Below are 19,579 nucleotides of genomic sequence, written 5' to 3'. Positions count from 1 at the left end.
TGAGGAAAGATTATGCTGAGATTTTAACAGACTGACAACATCTTATCTTATAGCTGCACACACGCTTCTTGAAAGTAAGAAAGGCAATTTACCCTCCACTGTGACTATTTATTAGCATTTTAATTGTCTTGGACTACTTCTGTACAAGAAACCATTCAATCATTGCAGAAAAAAAAGAATGTGCACAATGGGTGAGAGCATCTGTGTTGATAATTTCTAAGTAAATAAATATCACCTATTCAAACACGATTTTGAACACCTGTCCAAGAGCAATTTAAGCTAATATTAAATTCTTGGTCAGTTGCTGTGTAAGCAATTGTTGATGGAATGGATTACTGAGAAGGACAAAGCAGAAATTTCTTGTCACAGCTGCTCTCAAGTTTGTAGTAGGAATATTTATAAATGGGCATCTAGATTTGATTCCCTAGAAATAAACTTTGTCTTCAAATTAAAAAAATACAGCTTTTGAGGAAAAAAATGTTCACTAAAAATAGTAGGGTCTCCTGGTTTTTTTCAGTAGGTGCAAAAGCCCCTTTATAAAAAGCCTGATATGACAGTGTCACAGATGGAGTGGCTTCACTCATAAGAGAGAAGTAAAAATATGTTTATTGACATAAATCAGCAATTTGACCAAGTTTGATAGTAAAAACAACAGTGGTTTAACAAGATTCAATGGCAAAGGTATGCTGGATTATTTATTATATAGAAAATAAAGTCAGACAAAATTATCAGGGAGATATCTTCTTGATTCAGAAAGGACACCCTTTAATTCTACAATTCTCAAAGAGGAGTTTGTGCGCAACTTATCTTTTACTAGTCTGTTTATGTCTAAAGGTTCAATGTTTATGTCTAAAGGTTTATAGGTGCACAATCAATCAATCAATCAATTATATCAGTTAAAATTTCAAATTTTAGTACGCAATAAATCACTTACTTAGGATTTGTTGCAGCAAGGAATGTCTCAAACTTGAGGAGTAACCTTGAGAGGTGCCCCTATTAAGGGGAACATCCTGCTGTGCAGTTGACTGTCATGCAAGGGAGCTCAAATGTTTATAGAGGAAGATAATTGAATTACAGCCCTACCTTCATGCTGCCCACAGGAGTTAATTTCTATCACACTTGGCTTGAGCCAGATCTTGACCAGTGTTATTTTTGGGTAACATGAGGGGCCTCAGAATGGCTCTTGGCTATTGTGCTATTTGTTATCACTCTCCCTCACATACATTATGAGTGTGGTGCAACCATCACAACTGCTACTGATGGTTATCACTTGAGCAGAGTTATGGGAGATAAAGGTCAGGTACCAGGGCAGCACTTTGTCACCCACAATAAAAGATTTTTGAAATATATATATAACCTACTTAAAGATAGGTCAAAGTACACCCTCTATGAATAAATAATTAGGAATCAGAAAGATAAGATTTATGCCTGAACCAATCCTCATGGAAATCAGCAAAATGGATGTAAGGGATTTGGTTTAAGTCCTTGTAAAACAAAGCTAAATTCTTACATCTTGTTAGACTATGGAAGTACAAAGGAACTGTAGCAGATCTCAGGATCTTATACAGTGCTTTTCTACTTTATTTGTATAACAGACTGACTCTTCTCACACGCGTGTTAAGAGGATCAGTGATAGGAAGTGAACTTGAATACAGACCAAACCCTGTGCAAAAGATTCAATAAATAAATTATCTGCTGGCAGATCTCTTGTGCTTACTTTCGGATGAGACTAGTCAAGGTCTGAATTGACCTCAGATTTTATTTGCTTTACGAATGTTTCATTTGTCTTAAAATACACCCTACTGATAATTCTCAAAATAATTTTTTAAAAGCATGTGGATAATAGACACTAGCTCCTCAGTAGCTAATCCTTGTTTTTTGGTTTTTTTTTTTCCTATAGCCTTAATGCTACATCTAAGCATGTGAATTTACCTTATCAAAAATACTTCAATGAAATCTTCTCATTTTTCTGTCTTGAAGGTGATAGTTCCCAAAGCACCTTAAGGTCATAAGTGCCTGATTTCCACTGACTGCTAATTGCAGTTAAACAGCTGATTTCCCCCTCACACATAAGGTTAGGGAGAACTGCTAGATTTTACTGAAAATAACACCAAAGATCACATATCTAAGTACTTTAATTTCTGTACTGTATTTAAGATACAGTGTCAGGTCTTCTGTATCAGGTTCGTCTTAAAAAAATTAAATACTTTTAGTCTTTATCTGTAACATACATCATTTTATCTAATAAATTCTATGTTGTTGCTAAATCTAAGATTTTAGCCAGCCTATTGACCTTTACATTCTCCCTTCACCCTGCAATTGATTTTTTTGTCGCGGGTACTAATTGTATGACAGGGTACTGAAAATATTTCTGAAGGAAATATGAAGAAAATGTTAACTCTTCCAAAGGAAGCATTTCTTTTACAGTCAGAAGCTTTCAGGAGTGAGAAAAGAGGTGATGCCTGATTCAATGACTTCAGTAGTTTCTGTGACTTACGGTGCTTTTGAAATTAGCTGATTTCTGCAATGTTTCTGTGAAGAAATACATACTGTCTTTCTAAGTTCTGTTATGAACTTCAACCTACTTTCAATGTTTAAATTGAATATTATTAGTGTGATCAGATTCAAAACTTGTATAGGAGATGTTCAGAAATTTTTAAGCAACTTATAGAAATCCAAGTTCAGTTTGGATAGGCCAAAACTGGTTACAATTCAAAGATGTTTTTGTTTGCATTATGGACTCTATATATTTTTTTACAAACTCATTTAGAATGCTAAACTTAAATTTAGTTGTAGGATATGTGTGGACAACAATGTGCTATGTTTCATCCATTATATCCCAAATCTACATTAACATTCAAGCCATCCTTTTCTCTCTGGTACTTGACCAGAGAGCTATTTATTTTGCTTTCCTTCTTAATTTACTATGTCATGCTTTCTCACTAGGTAGTTTCAATAATAAAATATAACATATATTGGAAAATGCAATTAAATTTAACTTTCAAAGCAGGTCCCTCCAAAGGCTGAACAAGTCTTATTGTTTAGGATACCTGTGGGATATCATTATACTTAAGTGCTTGTATTTTAGACAATGTTTGTTTGATGTTTTTACCAGCATTAGGCTAATTTTTAAAATGAAAAATTTCTAACTACATAGCTAAGAAAACTCAGAAGTGTTGGCTTTTCAAACTCCATTGCTTTCTGCCATATTCCCATCCCTACTGCAGAAACAACAATCCTTGCGGACAATGTCAGGAAGTTACTTGGTTACCTGGCACCAGAGATATGAAACAATGGTAAATGAAGTCTTAATGCTGTGTAGATTTGTCTTGAACAGACAGACTTCTTACCATTTTCTTCATTTTTGTTCAGTAAATAAGGACATTCAGGCTAGTATTTCACTAAAGAGAAGACAGAAGAAAAAAAATTTTACTAAATATGAATTATGCAAAGAGGTGAAATTTAGAATGAACTCTAGAAAAATGGAAAAGGGCAGAGGATTGATAAAGAAAATTCACAATTTAGAAGTAGCATGAAGCACATTTTTTAATTGAAAGCCCTAGAAAAATATGTCTATGATTAAATTACCTACCTATAATATTGGCTAAACATACTTAGAGTAATTCAGACATTTATGAGAAAGAAGAAAATAGTCTTTGAGTAAGGAATTAATGGCTCTCTAAAGAAAATTGCTGATGACAAAGGGCACATAATGATATCTTAGAAAATATATACATAAACGGGTATTTTAGTATACCTGAAAGAGCAAGCTTAAAATAATTTTATTTAAAGAACTCCAAATTGGAAATATGTAAGAACAATTGGATTGGAGAAAGCAAATGGAAATTTGAGTAAATGAGGAGCGTATACTCTATTTTTTTATATTATGGGGACAGAAATAATTGATTTCTAGTTATGTGGGTCTGTTTGTGCATTTTATCTCTACAAGGTGAATTTCTGTTGTGGGTAACTTTGCAAAGAAACATGTAGGTTCAGCCTAAAACCAGAATTTTTACACTTAGTAGAGATTAATTGAAAGCAATTCCAATAATTTATTTTATATCCATGTCTCTTACACTAGATGTAAATAAAAACTTTCGGGGCTAAGTAGTTTTATTCAGTAAACAGTGAAAAAAACACTCAAATTTTGGTTGCTATATATCATTAACTTGTGCTGGAGCATCATTGTCATGCAGTACAAATTTGAATGACTTTTTTTTTTTTCCTCATCATAATTTCACAGTGTAGTGCCAGAATGATAGACTCATAATGGGCTCCCTATAGACACATACAGAAATCATTTTGTCATGGTTATCTCACCTTGTAACAGCACCGAAAGCAGTTGGTCTCCATGGTCCTGCATTAAACTGTCACATCACTGTTAAAATCCTCTGTTTCAGGAAATGGTGACAGTACATCTTGAGTGCTGTGAAAAATAACGACTTCATTGCCCATACTCAGTGGCTGTGTAAAACCAGATTACTCATTTATTTATATGAGAGGGGAAAACATTTTTCAATAGTAAGTGATTGTAGCAATTAACCATTTTCTTTGCTTGTTTAGCTGTCTCAAATTGATCATACATACCAACATTTTACAACTCCAGTACTGAATTTTGAAGCAATTTTTTTTATCATACTTTAGCTTGCCCTGATTTTCAAACCATTTAAAATATACCCTAAATAGAAATTTTTTACTCACGATTATTTAATTTCTCATTTTAAATACAGCTCAGCTACTCCCCTCAGAGGACATTTACTTAATTTTTAAAAATTTTTGGATATTCAGTTTCCAATGGCTTTTTTTTTTTTTCTCTTTTTCTCTTGACTATAGTTGCACACCAGTTCACTGAAATCCTAGATGGAAGAAAAATTTATTATCCTGCTTCTGTAAGAGAAAAAAATTGCACTGGTTCAAATTCTTTGGCTCTAAGGTCAAATAATTTTTTATTTAATAAAATTCCCATTATAATCATGCAACTAGAAAGCAGCATCTTTCTGTACCAGAAAGGTATGATAATGATCTGGACTTACTTTGAGTACTTAGCAAACAAAATATATTTGGCATATTAATAACACATCTAAGAGTGCTAAAGATAAGTGTATTATCTAGTATGCTCCTTTTTCATTGTAAGCAAAGCAACATTCCCTGTCAAGGAAAGCCAAATTTTTGGAGGCTATTCAAAATTACATGTTTGGTGCCAATCCAGCCATGATCATGGGCAACAATGCAAATGACTGTCCACAATGAATCTGGATAATTTAAGGGGTTTATTTAAGAACAATCCAGATAAGAGCTCTTACTGTAGTTAGTTATCCCACTTATACCCACCCTTTCAGTGCTTTGTCTGCATTGGTTTGATTTTGTGGGAAGCTCAGGCAGAAAGACATGCTGCTTCAAGCTGAGATGCTGCTCAAAGTTATCAGTCTTGAACATTACCAAGCACAGTCCTTGTGCATACCCTGTTTTTTTTTTTTTTCCCCACACACATCTCCCTGATCTCCAGGCTCCTGCCACACTTCCAGGATCTTTTTTTCCAGTCAAGATCTTCAACTTCTTTCTCACCACCCCTTTTCTCTTCAGCAACTTTGCAGGAGCTACTGTTGTTCAGCACCAGCTCTCTCCGAAAGCTCGGACTGCCCTCCCCTCCCCAGTCCTCTCAGTCTCAACACATGATTAAATGGATGATGCTCTCATGGCACCTTAACTGGATTCAGAATGTGCAACCTTTATTTGGGCATGGTATTATCAAAGTATACAATAAGGCCACACAATGAGTGAAGATAAAAAGTTGCAGGCTTTTGCTTGAGATGTTTACCCACACCCAAATCCCCAGTTATCTACTGTCTGCTAGCATTTATGATTTAAGCTTTTTCTTTTCCTCCCCTCTGATACTCACAGTAAGGATTTCTATTTTGAGGAATGCTTACCAGATTTCAGGGATGTCAATCCAACCAGTTTCACTGGGATTTTATATTCAGCAACTTTGTCTCTATAAATTACAGAAAATTAGGGAGCTTCCATTATTTCTTTATGTGGTAGAATTTATGCAGAATTTGCCAGCAAGAGGCAAAAAATAAACATTCAACTTAGTTCAATCCAAAATGCTATGATCTATTTCTCATTTAGATTTAAGGGTAATCTTCAGATTATTTGTAAACTTCTGTTTGGGTTTTGACTAGTGTAAAATTTTGTTCTGAATAGTTTGCTTATAAGGACAGCAAATTTAAATAGGCTTAGGAATCTAAGGATATGTGAATTCATTAATGGACTGTTGAATTATTTAAAAGAAATTAACAATGCTCCATGTCCCCTGAGATACTTATCTGGGAAAAAAATGACATTCGTGTTGTGCATCTGCTGGGCAATGAGAATGTCACAGTTTCTTTTATGAGAATTTTAGCCTCTGACAGAAAAGTGCTCATCTGGTTATTAGAGTCAAGATGTACTATTATTATTTCTAACACTATTTGTCCATTCCATTTCTTTTACAGTGAATTGATCAAGAATTTTTTATACTGATGCCAGTTTAAAATCTGTAAGAAAAATAGAGTAAGATATCTCTACAAGAAAAAACCAAAACAAACTCTATGAGAAACCCATATGAAAGAATGACAAATAAAAACATTTCCTTAAATCCTTTCTATATTGCCTCTAATGCATTTTCATCAAGGCAAATTTTGACTATAAAAAATTTGTTGTACTTTCTTACAACTGCTTCCACAAATTCATAATTTTTCCTTATATTTAAGCTATAAATCTTGCTATTCTTTTCACTAGAGCTGTAAGTCCTGAAAATCACAAATATAAGCAGAGATTCCTCAGGCCTAGAGATAAAAATGAAACAATAGCTGTCCCTGTGCTTCCTGTGGTAACAGGTATGTTTAGCATCTGTCTTGGAATAGAGCTCTTTGTCCTGTCATGGCAGCTTTTTATCTGTGGGAAGTATCCAGATGCTGTTTCTTTGCCCTTGGTTTTGATGTGGCTTTACAAATTTGACTGCCGTAATGACATCCTCTCAAAAAGACAGATACTAATGGAAAAAGAAAAAAAAAAGGGGGGGAAATGAGGGAAGTTTTTTATAGGAATGGAAGAAATCGCTCTGATGCTTTTAATCTTTAAACAAATATTTCATGGGGCATTAGAAAATTCAAATAGGTTGAAAGAAAAGCTTGGGAGATCTCCTGCTGTAGCATAAGTAAAATCAGCAAGCCTCAGCTTGCACAGTTTTTATGAAATCGTCCTGTCAGAGGACATGGTTTTCTATTCAGGCTTACTGTATGTTTTATGTGACTAGCATCTCCCACCTGCAAGTCTGTCTTAATTTTTCTCTGCAAGGACAAATCATACAGGTGTATGGTTTTGGTTTGGTTTGGTTTGGTTTTTAAATAATGGAACACCTGTACTGTCTGCTATATGTTTGTTCTTAATTCCTATTGAAATTTGTTCAGCGGTATTCAACTGGCTGTCAAGAAAGCTTTATCTCCTGTACAAATAATTCTGACATTGCACAAGATAACTTTAATGTGGCTGCTCTCTCCTTTTTCTGAAATGTTCTGCTTTTTTTCATATTAGGTTCAAACAACTGAAGGCTCAAAAAATAAAAATGTTAGATGAAACCCTATTATAGATGCAGGGTGGTTTACAGAAGACAAGATAACTAAATTATGGTTATCCCCCTTCTCTTCTTCACCCCATGGAGAAAGTAATGGCTTAACCTTGAATGGCCAGATGTAAAACAAATCATCTATATGCAGATTTAGAACACTGAAACATCTGGTAGATGAGATTTGTTCTTTAACTCTTCTAGATTAATCTAGGTCAGTGGAATTTCATAAAAGCGTAACAGTTTGCTATATTGTATCCCTTGCATGACTTTGTTATTTCCTTCTTAATACATGAATGCACCTAGTATGCATATGCCCAAAAACCATATTAAAATAATGATTAAGATTTCAATATGTGGAAAAGCCAGAATTAATGTTGACAGTGTGATTTCCCGTACCATATCTGTTCCTCTCTGCATTATAATCTGAAGTTGAACAATTTTGTTTTGCTTACATTATGTTGTTTCTGTACATGCACTCCAATACTCCTACATTTAAATACCAGTCAAATTCCAGTTTAAATTCAGTTAAATTCCAGAATACTGGGTGTGTTTTCTGTTTAGAGGATTATTCAAGATTTTAGATTAAGTGGTAATAGCTCCATTCTCTGCTTTTTGCTGGATTATAGTAGTTGACGAGACTTCTTTGTTATTAATCATATTGGGTGCAGTGATAGTTCAATTATAAATATAATCTTGATTTTTTGAGATTTTTTTTAATCACATTCAGACTACTAATATGTGTTCTTAATACAAAGCTGACATGTTATCTTATGAAAATTGTTGTGCAGGGAATTTTATATCCACGCTTTAATTTTAAATGCTATCACAATTCATATATGCAAATTTAAGAAGCTCATGAGAATGATGAGTACTTCTATACAACCTCTAATGAATGTGTGTATTGGTAGAATCTCTTTGTTGATAAGGTTTTCTACTATGTAATCTAAATTTGTTTGTGATAATGTCACTTTTTACCTGTGACACTTCTTGTTTAACTTAAATAGCTGTTCACATTTTTTGGTGATTTTTCTCATTGACAAAACTAACAGAAACACTTGTATCTCCTTTCAGCCTACATTTTGCTACACCAGAGAAACTAGAATTTCTGAGTCTTCTATTCTGTGACAGGCTTTCTATTTCCCTGGTCATTCTACCAGCCTGTTTTACAGGCTTTGGATTTTGTTATAGAACCATAGCACAATCCAGTAGGAAAGGGACCTCAGAGGATCCCTTTTGATTAGAAAGGGAGACTAGGTGAGAGTTTCCAATTCTGTCCAATTGCCTCCTGAAAACCTCCAGTGATGGTGAACCTACCATGTCCCTTGGGAGGATGTTCCAGAAAGTTCTCACTTTAAGGCACATCTTCCTCACATCTTCTTGAAAAAGCAGTGCTTTTTCTCTAATGAGACCCTTTTGTTTTGCCAATATGCATTTGAAATAGAAAATACTGTGACATCTGTCTGCCTAAAATTCAACCAGCTCTGGGGACTGAGATGCTGTTTAACCTCAGAGAAGGTTTTTAATAAAGTAATGACCTTCCTCTAGAACAAAGACCTAAAAAAATGTGATCTCAACAAGCAGAGTTCACACATCATTACTTGAGGTTTAGACAGTTCAGTTTCCCAAAGTGCCTTATTTTTCAGTGCATAACCTGTGTGCAAGAGATTCACATATAATCTACTCTAGTAACTGGCTTAACTTGACATTTTAAGAGTTGAGACTTTTAAGACTGCAACATAAAATATTTTTCAGTTTTATGCTTTCATCCTTGAAAAACGTCTAGAAGTCTTAGCACTGTGTAAAATTATTACTTTGAAGTAGTGTCTGCATTCAAACCCCTAGATGATCCTAGACCACATTTGTATTGGTAAAATTTAGTAGAAGCTAACAGAGCCATACAAAAGTTAGACATATGTTGCTCATTTTTACAAACACATGTATTATTAAATTAAAATTACTATTTTTATTTATGTATTCTAAATTAAAATTACTATTTAAATTTACTATTAAAAATAAATTTTAATAGTAAAGATTTCTTGCCATTAATGAATAAGGATTAGATCTAGTAGATTTAAGCATCCAGGGAAGATGTGTCCCACTTTTCTGACATATTCATAATGCAAATTCCCTTTTTATTCATTGAGGACTTTTTGCTAAGAATGAGAATGTGGAACCATATTTCTCAGCCATCAAATATTAGAAACATATTTATTTCATATTTCTATTGAAACAAATGATTTTTTTAGATTTGACCTTGAGTTTCTAGAATTGTTTATGACTCACAGAAAATATTTTTCCTTATATATGATTTATTCCTAATATTAGGCTACAGGAAAGAAAATAACATTGAGGCTTTTATATATGAAATATGTTTATGAGTCAGATAACTGCATACATATTTTAGGATAATAGCTACAACTCTATTAAAATGACTCTATTTTTGAAACAACTTCATTTATGTAAAAGAGTTCTGCAAACATTGCTGCTTTCACAAAATTACTTCGCAGTAAATCTTATTACTTTTCTTGACTGTTTATGTTTTATCTTACATTTACATTAGATAGGGAAACTATGACAGGTGCCAGTGGAAATAAAGATCTCATCCTCATCTGTGGAGGAAGTCCAAATAAAGAGATAAAAAGCTTGAGACCTGAAAATATTTACCGCCGTTGACCAAAAAAATAATGCAATAATATCCTTAGTAAATAATTGTGATATGTTTTTCCAGTTCTGACCACAGAAACTCTGAGTTCTGAATTCATTCCTTGTAATATTTGAGGCAGGATAATTTAATACTTCTAATTCATCTTTCATATGTGTTTTACCCTTGCATTTTCAGTGTAGGAAAGTTGTGTAACAGCTGCATCATCGATTATATTCTCTGATGATAGCTATTTGCCACTCAGTGAAGGCAATAACAAAATATTTTTGGAGAACATAATTTTTTACCTACTTTTTATACTAATATAAACCCACTCTTACTTATGATAAACTTCAAATTACTTGTGATGTGATACGATAAAAAAATATTGTAGTATTCTGTACAGTACTGTACTATTCTATATATGTAAATGCATATTATATAATTTTATATTCTTTTTAAGAGGCACTCTAGATTAAATGACAAATTACATCAATACATTTTTACATAAAAGATTCCCACAAATGTTTTCTCAATTTTTTGAAAGGATTTATACATGGGACACACTCCTTTTCATTTGACTGCATGGATATATTTATTCAGAAGTAGGTATCTCTCTAATATCCCTTATCATTGGCTGATGGAGAGAGGAGCTGGATGCATGAAGGAACAGATTTTTTTCCTGGTTCATAGAGCACTGAGATGGCTCTGCCAAAGTCATCTTATGAGATCAGAGGGTAGAGCACAAAGATTTGGAGCACTTACACAGAGAAATTTATTTTCGTATCTTCAAATGTATGGAACTGATTAACTTGTATTATATAAAAAATGAGTAAATATTTATATTTTAATTGTCTAATTTCTTCTATTTTGTTGCCTAACTTAATGGTGTTATATCACAAGTAATTAAGTAAGAATACGTGGGTTATAATGTAGCTATAAGCATTCCTCAACTAATACTTGATTAAAAAATAATACAAATGAAGCTTATTTTCCCTCATGTCCTTTCACCCCATTATGTGAGTTATTTAATGTTTGTGAAAGAAGTGTCATTTGCTGGTATGTTGATCAGCAAGAAATAAACATCATCAAAGCATTTATGTTATGTTATGTTATGTTATGTTATGTTATGTTATGTTATGTTATGTTATGTCGTATCATATAATATCTATCATATCATATAATACAATATTTATTCGATTGTATTTATTATATTTATTTTACTGCATTTATTATATTATATTTGAATATTTCTATATCAGCAGAAACAAATTTAAAAAATACAAATGCCATTTAAATTGTTTTCTGTCTGCATGACACATTCTGTTAAGAATGTGACAAGAAGTAATAAAATTCTATCAATATGTTTTCTTTTCAGCTCTTTCAGAGTGGATAATTCACACTGCATGCACCAAATTCTATTAAAACCAGATTCTAGTTATGCCTTTAATTTCTTCCCTTCCAATCCATAGGTTTATAAAAGAGCAATGAAGTAAACTATGTAAATGAAAAACTTTATAAATTAGCTTCTGCTACCTGCAGCTCTGCATTTGCCCTGTGATATTTCCCCTTGCCTGATAGTCCTGCTGTAACACAAATCCTCAGAATGTCATGTGCAGCTGCTGGATATGTCCATTGCTCCCAAGAAAGGGTGACCTGGTCACAACTCCTCACAGGGAGTTGTTGCAGCATCACTGCCAGGCCTGCTGAGAGCTGGGAGCTCTTGAGTCACTGCTCAGATTTCATACTGTTTCACATGGTAGGATCTGCATGTGGGCATTTTTCTGATCCTGAAGTGGCAGCAGTGGTTTCCTAAAACATTTTAACACTATCAGCAAGACATGTAAAAATGCTAAGTATTTATTTCTAAAATGACCTAATATGCTCCTTTAAGAAGCTTAAGAAGCTCTCTACCAGGAGTTGTTTTCAAAAAAAATTTATAAGTAGGCATAAAAGCTAAAAAAAAAACCAAACAACAAAACAGAACAGCTTGAAAAAGTTTTTTTTTCCATTTTTAAGGATGAGGGTGCTGTTCTCTGTCCTTCTGTACTTGTTAATTTTCTGACCTTATAATAAAGGAAAAAACCCCAACAAACCTTATTTAGGCCAGATTTCACATAGTTAAGTTTCTAAGCTCAATTAATTTCCATCTAGGTAGCTAGTTCTCAGTTACAGGTGTTATAAGCTAACATTTTCAAAAGAACATATCTTCTGGAAAACAATTCTAGCTTGTTAAAACTTTTAAAAATCATCTGTAACAGCTAAATTAAAGTAGGTTGTAAGCTATGCCTAACCAGTTTTGTTTTCATAAAGGTCATAATGCTCTGAACCACTGGCAGAAGGAATGTTTCCTGTAGTTTTTTAATACACTCACATGCAAAACAGCTTCTCATTCGTATTTTCTTCTCTGAATTTTACATTTTAAGCGAATAAAGTAAAAGCACATTTCATTGGTGTCAGTAATTTTCTAACCTCCCCCCCCAAAGCTTCTTTGATATTTAGTATCATCAAAACAAATTAAAATACATAGGTCTCGATTCACATTATATACCCTTTAGAATAATTCTTTATTATACTTCAGATTAAATCTTGCACCTTTCATTGCTATTTAAGAAAATACCAATTCATCTTGTCTTCGTCTAGCACATATAACTTAGGGGCAAGTGGGTAACTCTGCCCTGTTTCCCTACAATGAAAGCTAATTTCATTTTTTTTTTTTTTTGCTTTGTAGATCAACTAAACAATTTCTATCCCTGTGTTCCTCTCCTGACAGGACCCCCTTGCAACTGATGCTGTAATTGTAGCTGTTGCAACCCCCTTGTAACTGCTGGTGCTGCAGCACATGTGCCCTGTACAGTGTCTCAAAGTACCTGTAAGAAATGAAAAAAAAAACCTGAGCTACTCTTTCCTTATACAAGTTTAATTATTCTTCCAATTTTTATTTTAAGGATGTTCACATTCTGCCTTTTAGAAACAAACCCAACAGTCTTATGTACCATAACTGAGCTGTGCATTTTACATGTCCTGAGGCCTGACTTGCACAGCACATCTTTGCTATGCCTCAGTGTATTTGTGCTCTGTCTTTTGTTACTCTCCACAGCGATAAGGACAACACAGTGGATAGAATATAATTGATTTACTATTTCCCATACTGATGTGGCAAAATAAGGTATTGAGCAACCTGGCAATTTGGTAGTGGAAAGTGTCCTGCCCCTGGCAGAGAGCTTGGAACTAGTTAATCTTTAAGGTCAGTCCAACCCAAAATATTCTGGGATTATATAAAAAAATACTAAAATTACTCTAATACAAGAAAAGCACGTGAAAATCTCTACCTTGTTTTCTTACAGCTATGAATGTCTTCTTGCATTCTGGAAGCATTTCCTACTTCATTTATTGCTTTATTCCATCAATAAAGATGTATTTGCAACATTGAATAAGAAATGAATAAAATTTAACTCTTTGTAAATAAAATATAGAAACTCTGACTTAAATTTTCCTTTTCCGGGGGAATATGGATTCCAAGATCTCAGAGTTTTAGTTAGAGAACACCATTTGAAATACATGTTTCATGCTAATAGCATGCATAATGACAAAGAAAATCAAAGCTTATCCTACTTCATTTGCAGGTTTTTCAGGCCAGTACTGTGAAACAGAAATGAATGAGTGTGATTCAGCTCCCTGCTTGAATGGTGCTGTTTGTCAGAATGATGTCAACAGCTATGATTGCTTTTGCCCTGAAGGTAAGTTGTTCAAAATAATTTATTTTTATTATCTTTGACAATTTTCAAAACTGCCTGCAGTTTGCAAAACATCTTCTTGACAGGCGTCAAGTCATCGTTAAAACTTCCTTTCTATGAAAGTCGTTCATTCCTTTCCAAAGTCATCTTGGCATCTTTCTCCACCAGGCCAGCGTGTCCACCAAAACAACCATGGTCATTAAGATTGTAGACAAATTAAGAATGGAGACATACACTCCTAAATGCTACCTTTTTTCAGACAGAACATAATGATTTTAGCAAAGTTTGAAGCAGTGGGGAAAACACAAATGAGCAGTGCATGAATTCCATGGAAAATATCATCAATAAGCTTACAAGAAGTATTTTTACCTTCATTAGTAATATGCATATTTCTCACTGATCATGCAAGATACAATGGTCACAATGACTTTAATAGGCCATCACTAAAACAATCTATTAGAACATTAACAGAGAAAAATAATATGATTTTCAGCACCTGTGGTCTGTTTCTTTAAAAATGCACACTGCTCTTTGTTATCAGTACTGTATGAAAAAAGTAGTGATTGCAGTAAAACAGTCAAAGAAAACGAAAATGTTTTAAAGTACTTAAAATTACAGTTTCTTTTTGAAATGCTTTCACAAATGGGTTTCTTACAAATATTTTTAAATGTATTTTTAGTTAAAAATAAATCCAAGGTTGTAATTTATAACCTGATACATTCAATTTTTCTTTTTTTTTAAATTTTAATTGTCAAATTCTACTATTTTCTAAATATGGACTCATGGCAGTTGATTTCATAGCTGACAATATTTCAGGTATGTACGTATTAATACAGGCATTCCAGTATTAATACATACATACCTAAAATATTGTCAGCTGTGAAATCAACTTCAGAAACTTATCACAAGAGATGAAATTGCCACAATAATTCTCATAAGTACAGTCTGTCATTAGTTAGCTTAAATTAGACACCAAAACAGATATTGGAAGGTAGCTGGAAATTAACCTTGGAAAAGATCATTTTGCTGTTTAAGCCTGCCTGACCAGCTTATACAAAAATAAATCTTGCCATCCACATTGCTAATTTTGTGGCTTACAAGTTACCTGTGAGACATGGGTCTGATTAAACTTTAAATGCAAATAAGACCTGTTATTTTATACATTATTAATGAATTAAGGGTAATTCTAAAGTTTTATGACTTAAGGATCAGTGGAAATTGGTTCCACGGTCAGTTTGAGAAATTATAGGAATACAGCTTGCACTGAGGGTACCGATAGCTTAGCATTAGTCATGGTCTTCCTGCAGCCATGGCCTGTGACAGCACTAATGACACTCATTTTGTGGCATGACCATGAATTAGAATACATTTACAAGAGCATGAAAAGTCAGATAGTGGAGAGGAGATTTTCTGGCAATTTCAACTACAAAAAAGGCATTGTTTCTGTTGGACCTCTGAGTTTGCTAAAAGTCGTTATGACACAAGAAATTAGGGTTGTTTAGTCTGGAGAAGAGGAGGCTCAGGGGAACCTCACTGCTCTCTACAACTGCCTGACACGAGGTCTGTCTGTCCTGCCATGTCTCTAGTGAAAGAATAAGAGGAAATGGCCCTCAATTGTGTCAGGGGAGGTTCAGATTAGATATTATTAGCTAAGAAAAAAATCACTGAAAGAGTGTTTAGACACTGGAATAATTTGCCAGGGAGGTAGTGAAGTTGCCATCTCTGGAAGAGTGAGAGAGGAGTCTGGATGTGTCACTTGGGGAGGTGGTTCAGGGGTGGTTGTGGGGATGCTGGGTTGTTGGTTGGACTGGATGGTCTGGAATGTCACTTGCAACCTTGATAATTCTGGGGTTCTGTAAAACAAAAAAAGAAAAAAGTACAAAAGCAACTATTTGATAACTGATTTTAAGAGAGATTTTAGAAGTTGATTTTTATTTTGACAGCAGATATCCAAATCCCAGCTTCACTTCATCTGTAATGTTGTCAAAATGACAGCAAATACATAAGTCATTAGTTCTTGAGTCTTAATGAACATAATGAATCCTAAATTTGTGCTTTCATTTATTGACTCGTTTCAAAGTATACTTGACAGGGAAAAAAATGCATTTTCCTATTAATGACAGTGGAGAAAAAACTTTTGGAATGAGAATCCATAAGGATTCAAGATCATTTTTTACAAGAGTAAATTGAAAACAAGGGACCTAAAGACATTGCTTTAGAAAAATAAGGCACAGATATAGCTGAATAATGCATAGCTCTTTGGTTTTATTTCCAAGGATTTGAAGGCCTGAACTGTGAAATCAACTTTGATGAGTGCACTTATGGTTTCTGTAAAAGCAATTCAACTTGTTTAGACCTGGTTGCAGACTACAGCTGTGCTTGTCCTCCAGGATTCACTGGTAAGATTTCTTTTAATTTGGAAAAGAAGTTAAATAGTTAAACTATTAATTTTCTTTCCTGAAATTAATTGCACTTTGTTCAGTGTTTTAGCATTAATAAAAAAAATCAACTCAGGGTTCTGTGGGATTGATAATTTGTTTTAATTTTCCTCCTAATATGATAAAAAGGAAAGCAGTGTGTGTATGGAAAGCAAAACTGTATTTTGCATAGAAGAAAAAAATTGTTCAGAACAACCTAGTCTATGAAACATAGGTGAATAGGTAGCTGGTGCTATTTTTCTCAGATTTTATCACAGCCATACTTGATTGAGATGGTAATAAGAGCACAATTTTAGAAAGATTACACTTTGTTCTCTTTATCAAAGGTGCCATCAGATCCTTATGATAAATTCTTGTAAGTTGCACAATTATTTGCATGTCTCCCAGGTTTAAGAAAATAGCTCTTGCATTGTGGAAAGGCTTCAAGGCTCCATTCTTTGCCAGAAACAGTAACAGGATCATGGGGAATTCAATGAAACTGTCTCCAAAACTATGCCCTCTAAAATCAATGTCAGGCATGAACACTGATTTTCAGCTGATGATTTCAGAGATTCAAATGTAGCATCATAAGTCATAAGTAGTAACAAGACGTGGCAATCTAAGAAATCATACACAGTTAGTGAATCTTGTAATAAAATGCCAAACAAGTTTGTCCAAAGAGCTCAAAATGAGTGGGGACCAGTGGAGAGGAAAGGAAAAAAAAAAAAAAAGAAGAAATTTTTAAGGAGAAATAAAAAGTTAAAGAAGTAAGCAGAAGAGTAAAGGATGAGAAGGCAAAATTAAGTTAGTTGTAAATAGAGCATTTCAGATCAGTAGCAACACCAGTGACTTTCAGTTTAGAAATTCTTCATTCATAGTTTGTCAACGGTTAAATGTAGGAAGCCAGGACAAAAGGAATCTAAGTCAATACACAGACATTTAGAATCTGTGGAAGTAATAGTAGTTGCAGTTGCCACCGACTTCTGTGAGTTTTCATGCAAACTTATTCAGCATTACAAAACTGAGATGTCATATATTTCCGGTAACATCTTATTCTCCTTTTCACATTGGTAACTGGCTTTGCTGCCATGAGTTTGCATAGTAGGTCTATTTTGCATCAATTTTGAAAATAACAGAGGTGATTACAAAGTATTTGTTAGTATAGATAGAAGAACTTTAATGCAAAAATTTTAAAATAAGAAGCTTTTAAAACTTTCTCCTGTACTGCTGGAATCAAAATGGAAAACGTCTAACTTTTCTGTAGTAGGTTGATAACAGTCAGTTTAAACTGGGAAATGCAGGGAAAACTGTTCATTTGGAAAATCAAGAAACATTATTTTGGGATGCGATGGAGTTCACATAATAGAGCCAGAACTACAAATGAATGTGTGAGAGTCACTAAGGAAGCCTGGAGTATGTGTCCCTTAGGAGGAACTCTTTATCCTATATTCTGGATGTATATGCATCATACTGATGCAAACAGATTGCCAGTAACATCCTTGTTCATTCCAAGACAAGCAGGATTCAGGATCTGTCAACAGTAAAAAAGTTACAAGTGAGTTATAAGTAGATTTTATTGAATACCTTGAGGCCTATATTGAAGTCATAGAAGTTCACGTGACTGCATAATAGGCTAATATGAAAAAAACTCAATTTTCTCCTGCATTTCCTATGTGAGAGACTTTCCATCATGAATGTGCTATTGATCTCACTTCATATTGGCTTTTTTAGTGAGACAGGAAATCTCCCACAAGAAAAAAAAAAGCCAGCCTACTGACTGGAATTAGGAGTAGGGACCAGGATCCTCCTGATTACACTGAATATTTTCATTTGTGCTCATGCTTTTTGTACAATTAATTCACAGTCAGTCATTGTGGATCTCATCAGGTCTGCTCTCTCCAAGCCTTCCAACAACTGCTTCAGCCTCTCTAGAATGAGTCTGCGATGCAAAATACTGGGCTTCTATCTTCTACAAAAGGCAAATGGAAAAAGAGTGTTCCATGTTCCTCTGAGTTTAAAGATTTATATAAATGGTATGCAAAGATATTGCTATAGTAACAGTGATACAGTCAAAAGCTATTTAAGGGCTAAAGGAAATAGAGTGTGCATATATATACAATTTTTATCCACTTGATATTTAAACAATGTATAAATTGCATGATTAATTTAGAAAAACACCATAAACAGAGAAGTTAGCTGATAAAAACTGGCTCTGATGAAGGCATATGTTAAAAAGTTCATCAACAGATGTGCTAGCATCCTGCCAATAACATCTTGTGAGTTTCTGATGAGACTTGATCAAGGAAACAACATTTGAAAAAGTCCACTAAGACTGACTTTTACCTTTTATTTTCTTTTAAACACACTTTTGTTTTCCTATCATACTAAAAGCAATTTCAGAAAAAGCTTACCTTTAGCATATTAGCTGGTCAGGTACAAAATTGTCTTAGGCTGCTTGTTTGCCTATTTTCCTGTTTACTATCTGCGTGAGGTGGCATCAGTTCTGGTTGGGATCACATGCCTTGTGCACTAAAGCTGTGATGGAAGGGCAGTACTGAACAGGAGGGCCTCCTTGGATGAATCCCCCTTGAACCAGGCTGTGGTGCTCCACAGAGGGTGGATCTTTGTCCTTCCCTGCGAAAAGAGATGGGGAGAGGCAGTGCAACATGTGCAACAGGGAGCAGGGCTGGATGGTGGAAGCAATTCTCTCCTGCTGAGGAAAGACAGCAGGACAGGAACACCCAAATCATCTGAGAGGGTCTTGAGAAGAACAGGGAGCCCTCTGAAGCTTCTGCTGCCAGCTGAGCTGTTTGTTGCTGAAAGGGTGAGCACCAGAATTCTGGCTGCCTTTGAAGCTTACTGCATAGAATTTTTATTTTACTCTGTCCAAGACAGGCAGCTCCTGAGAAAGACCAGGAAAATACTTTCTCTACAATAAAAGCTTGCTCTCAAATGCCCTGCCATGGTAATCTGCAAGCACAGGATTATGGTAATTATCCTGTAGTAAAGAGCTACTGGACAAATGGACAGATAGCAAAACTGCTACCTCCTTCCCTCACAGTATTTTTATTTGATTTTGCCAATTAGAGCGGGTTTGAGATAGCTGAGATAGGTAAAGACAGTCCAAGTCTGTTAAACTGGCCAGTCTTGAAAATTAGAAAACACGTAGCTAAAC

At 34.3% G+C, this 19,579-nt stretch overlaps 1 protein-coding gene across 1 annotated transcript in view; it reads left to right on the top strand.

Moving 5' to 3' along the window:
• EYS (eyes shut homolog) overlaps nucleotides 1-19,579 on the top strand; it is a gene marked incomplete at both ends in the record, with an annotated part of 593,802 nt that overhangs the window by 69,113 nt on the left and 505,110 nt on the right. Inside the window, one exon of the mRNA XM_084202609.1 lies at nucleotides 16,264-16,386. Within this exon, the coding sequence (XP_084058735.1) occupies nucleotides 16,264-16,386 (123 nt within the window). The remainder of the gene's footprint in view (nucleotides 1-16,263; nucleotides 16,387-19,579) is intronic.

This window comes from Fringilla coelebs (genome assembly GCF_963513975.1).
Source record: "Fringilla coelebs genome assembly, chromosome: 3".
In the NCBI taxonomy this organism is placed as follows: domain Eukaryota; kingdom Metazoa; phylum Chordata; class Aves; order Passeriformes; family Fringillidae; genus Fringilla; species Fringilla coelebs.
Note: the sequence above shows the minus strand (reverse complement) of the source record. Positions and strands in the feature narration are given on the sequence as shown.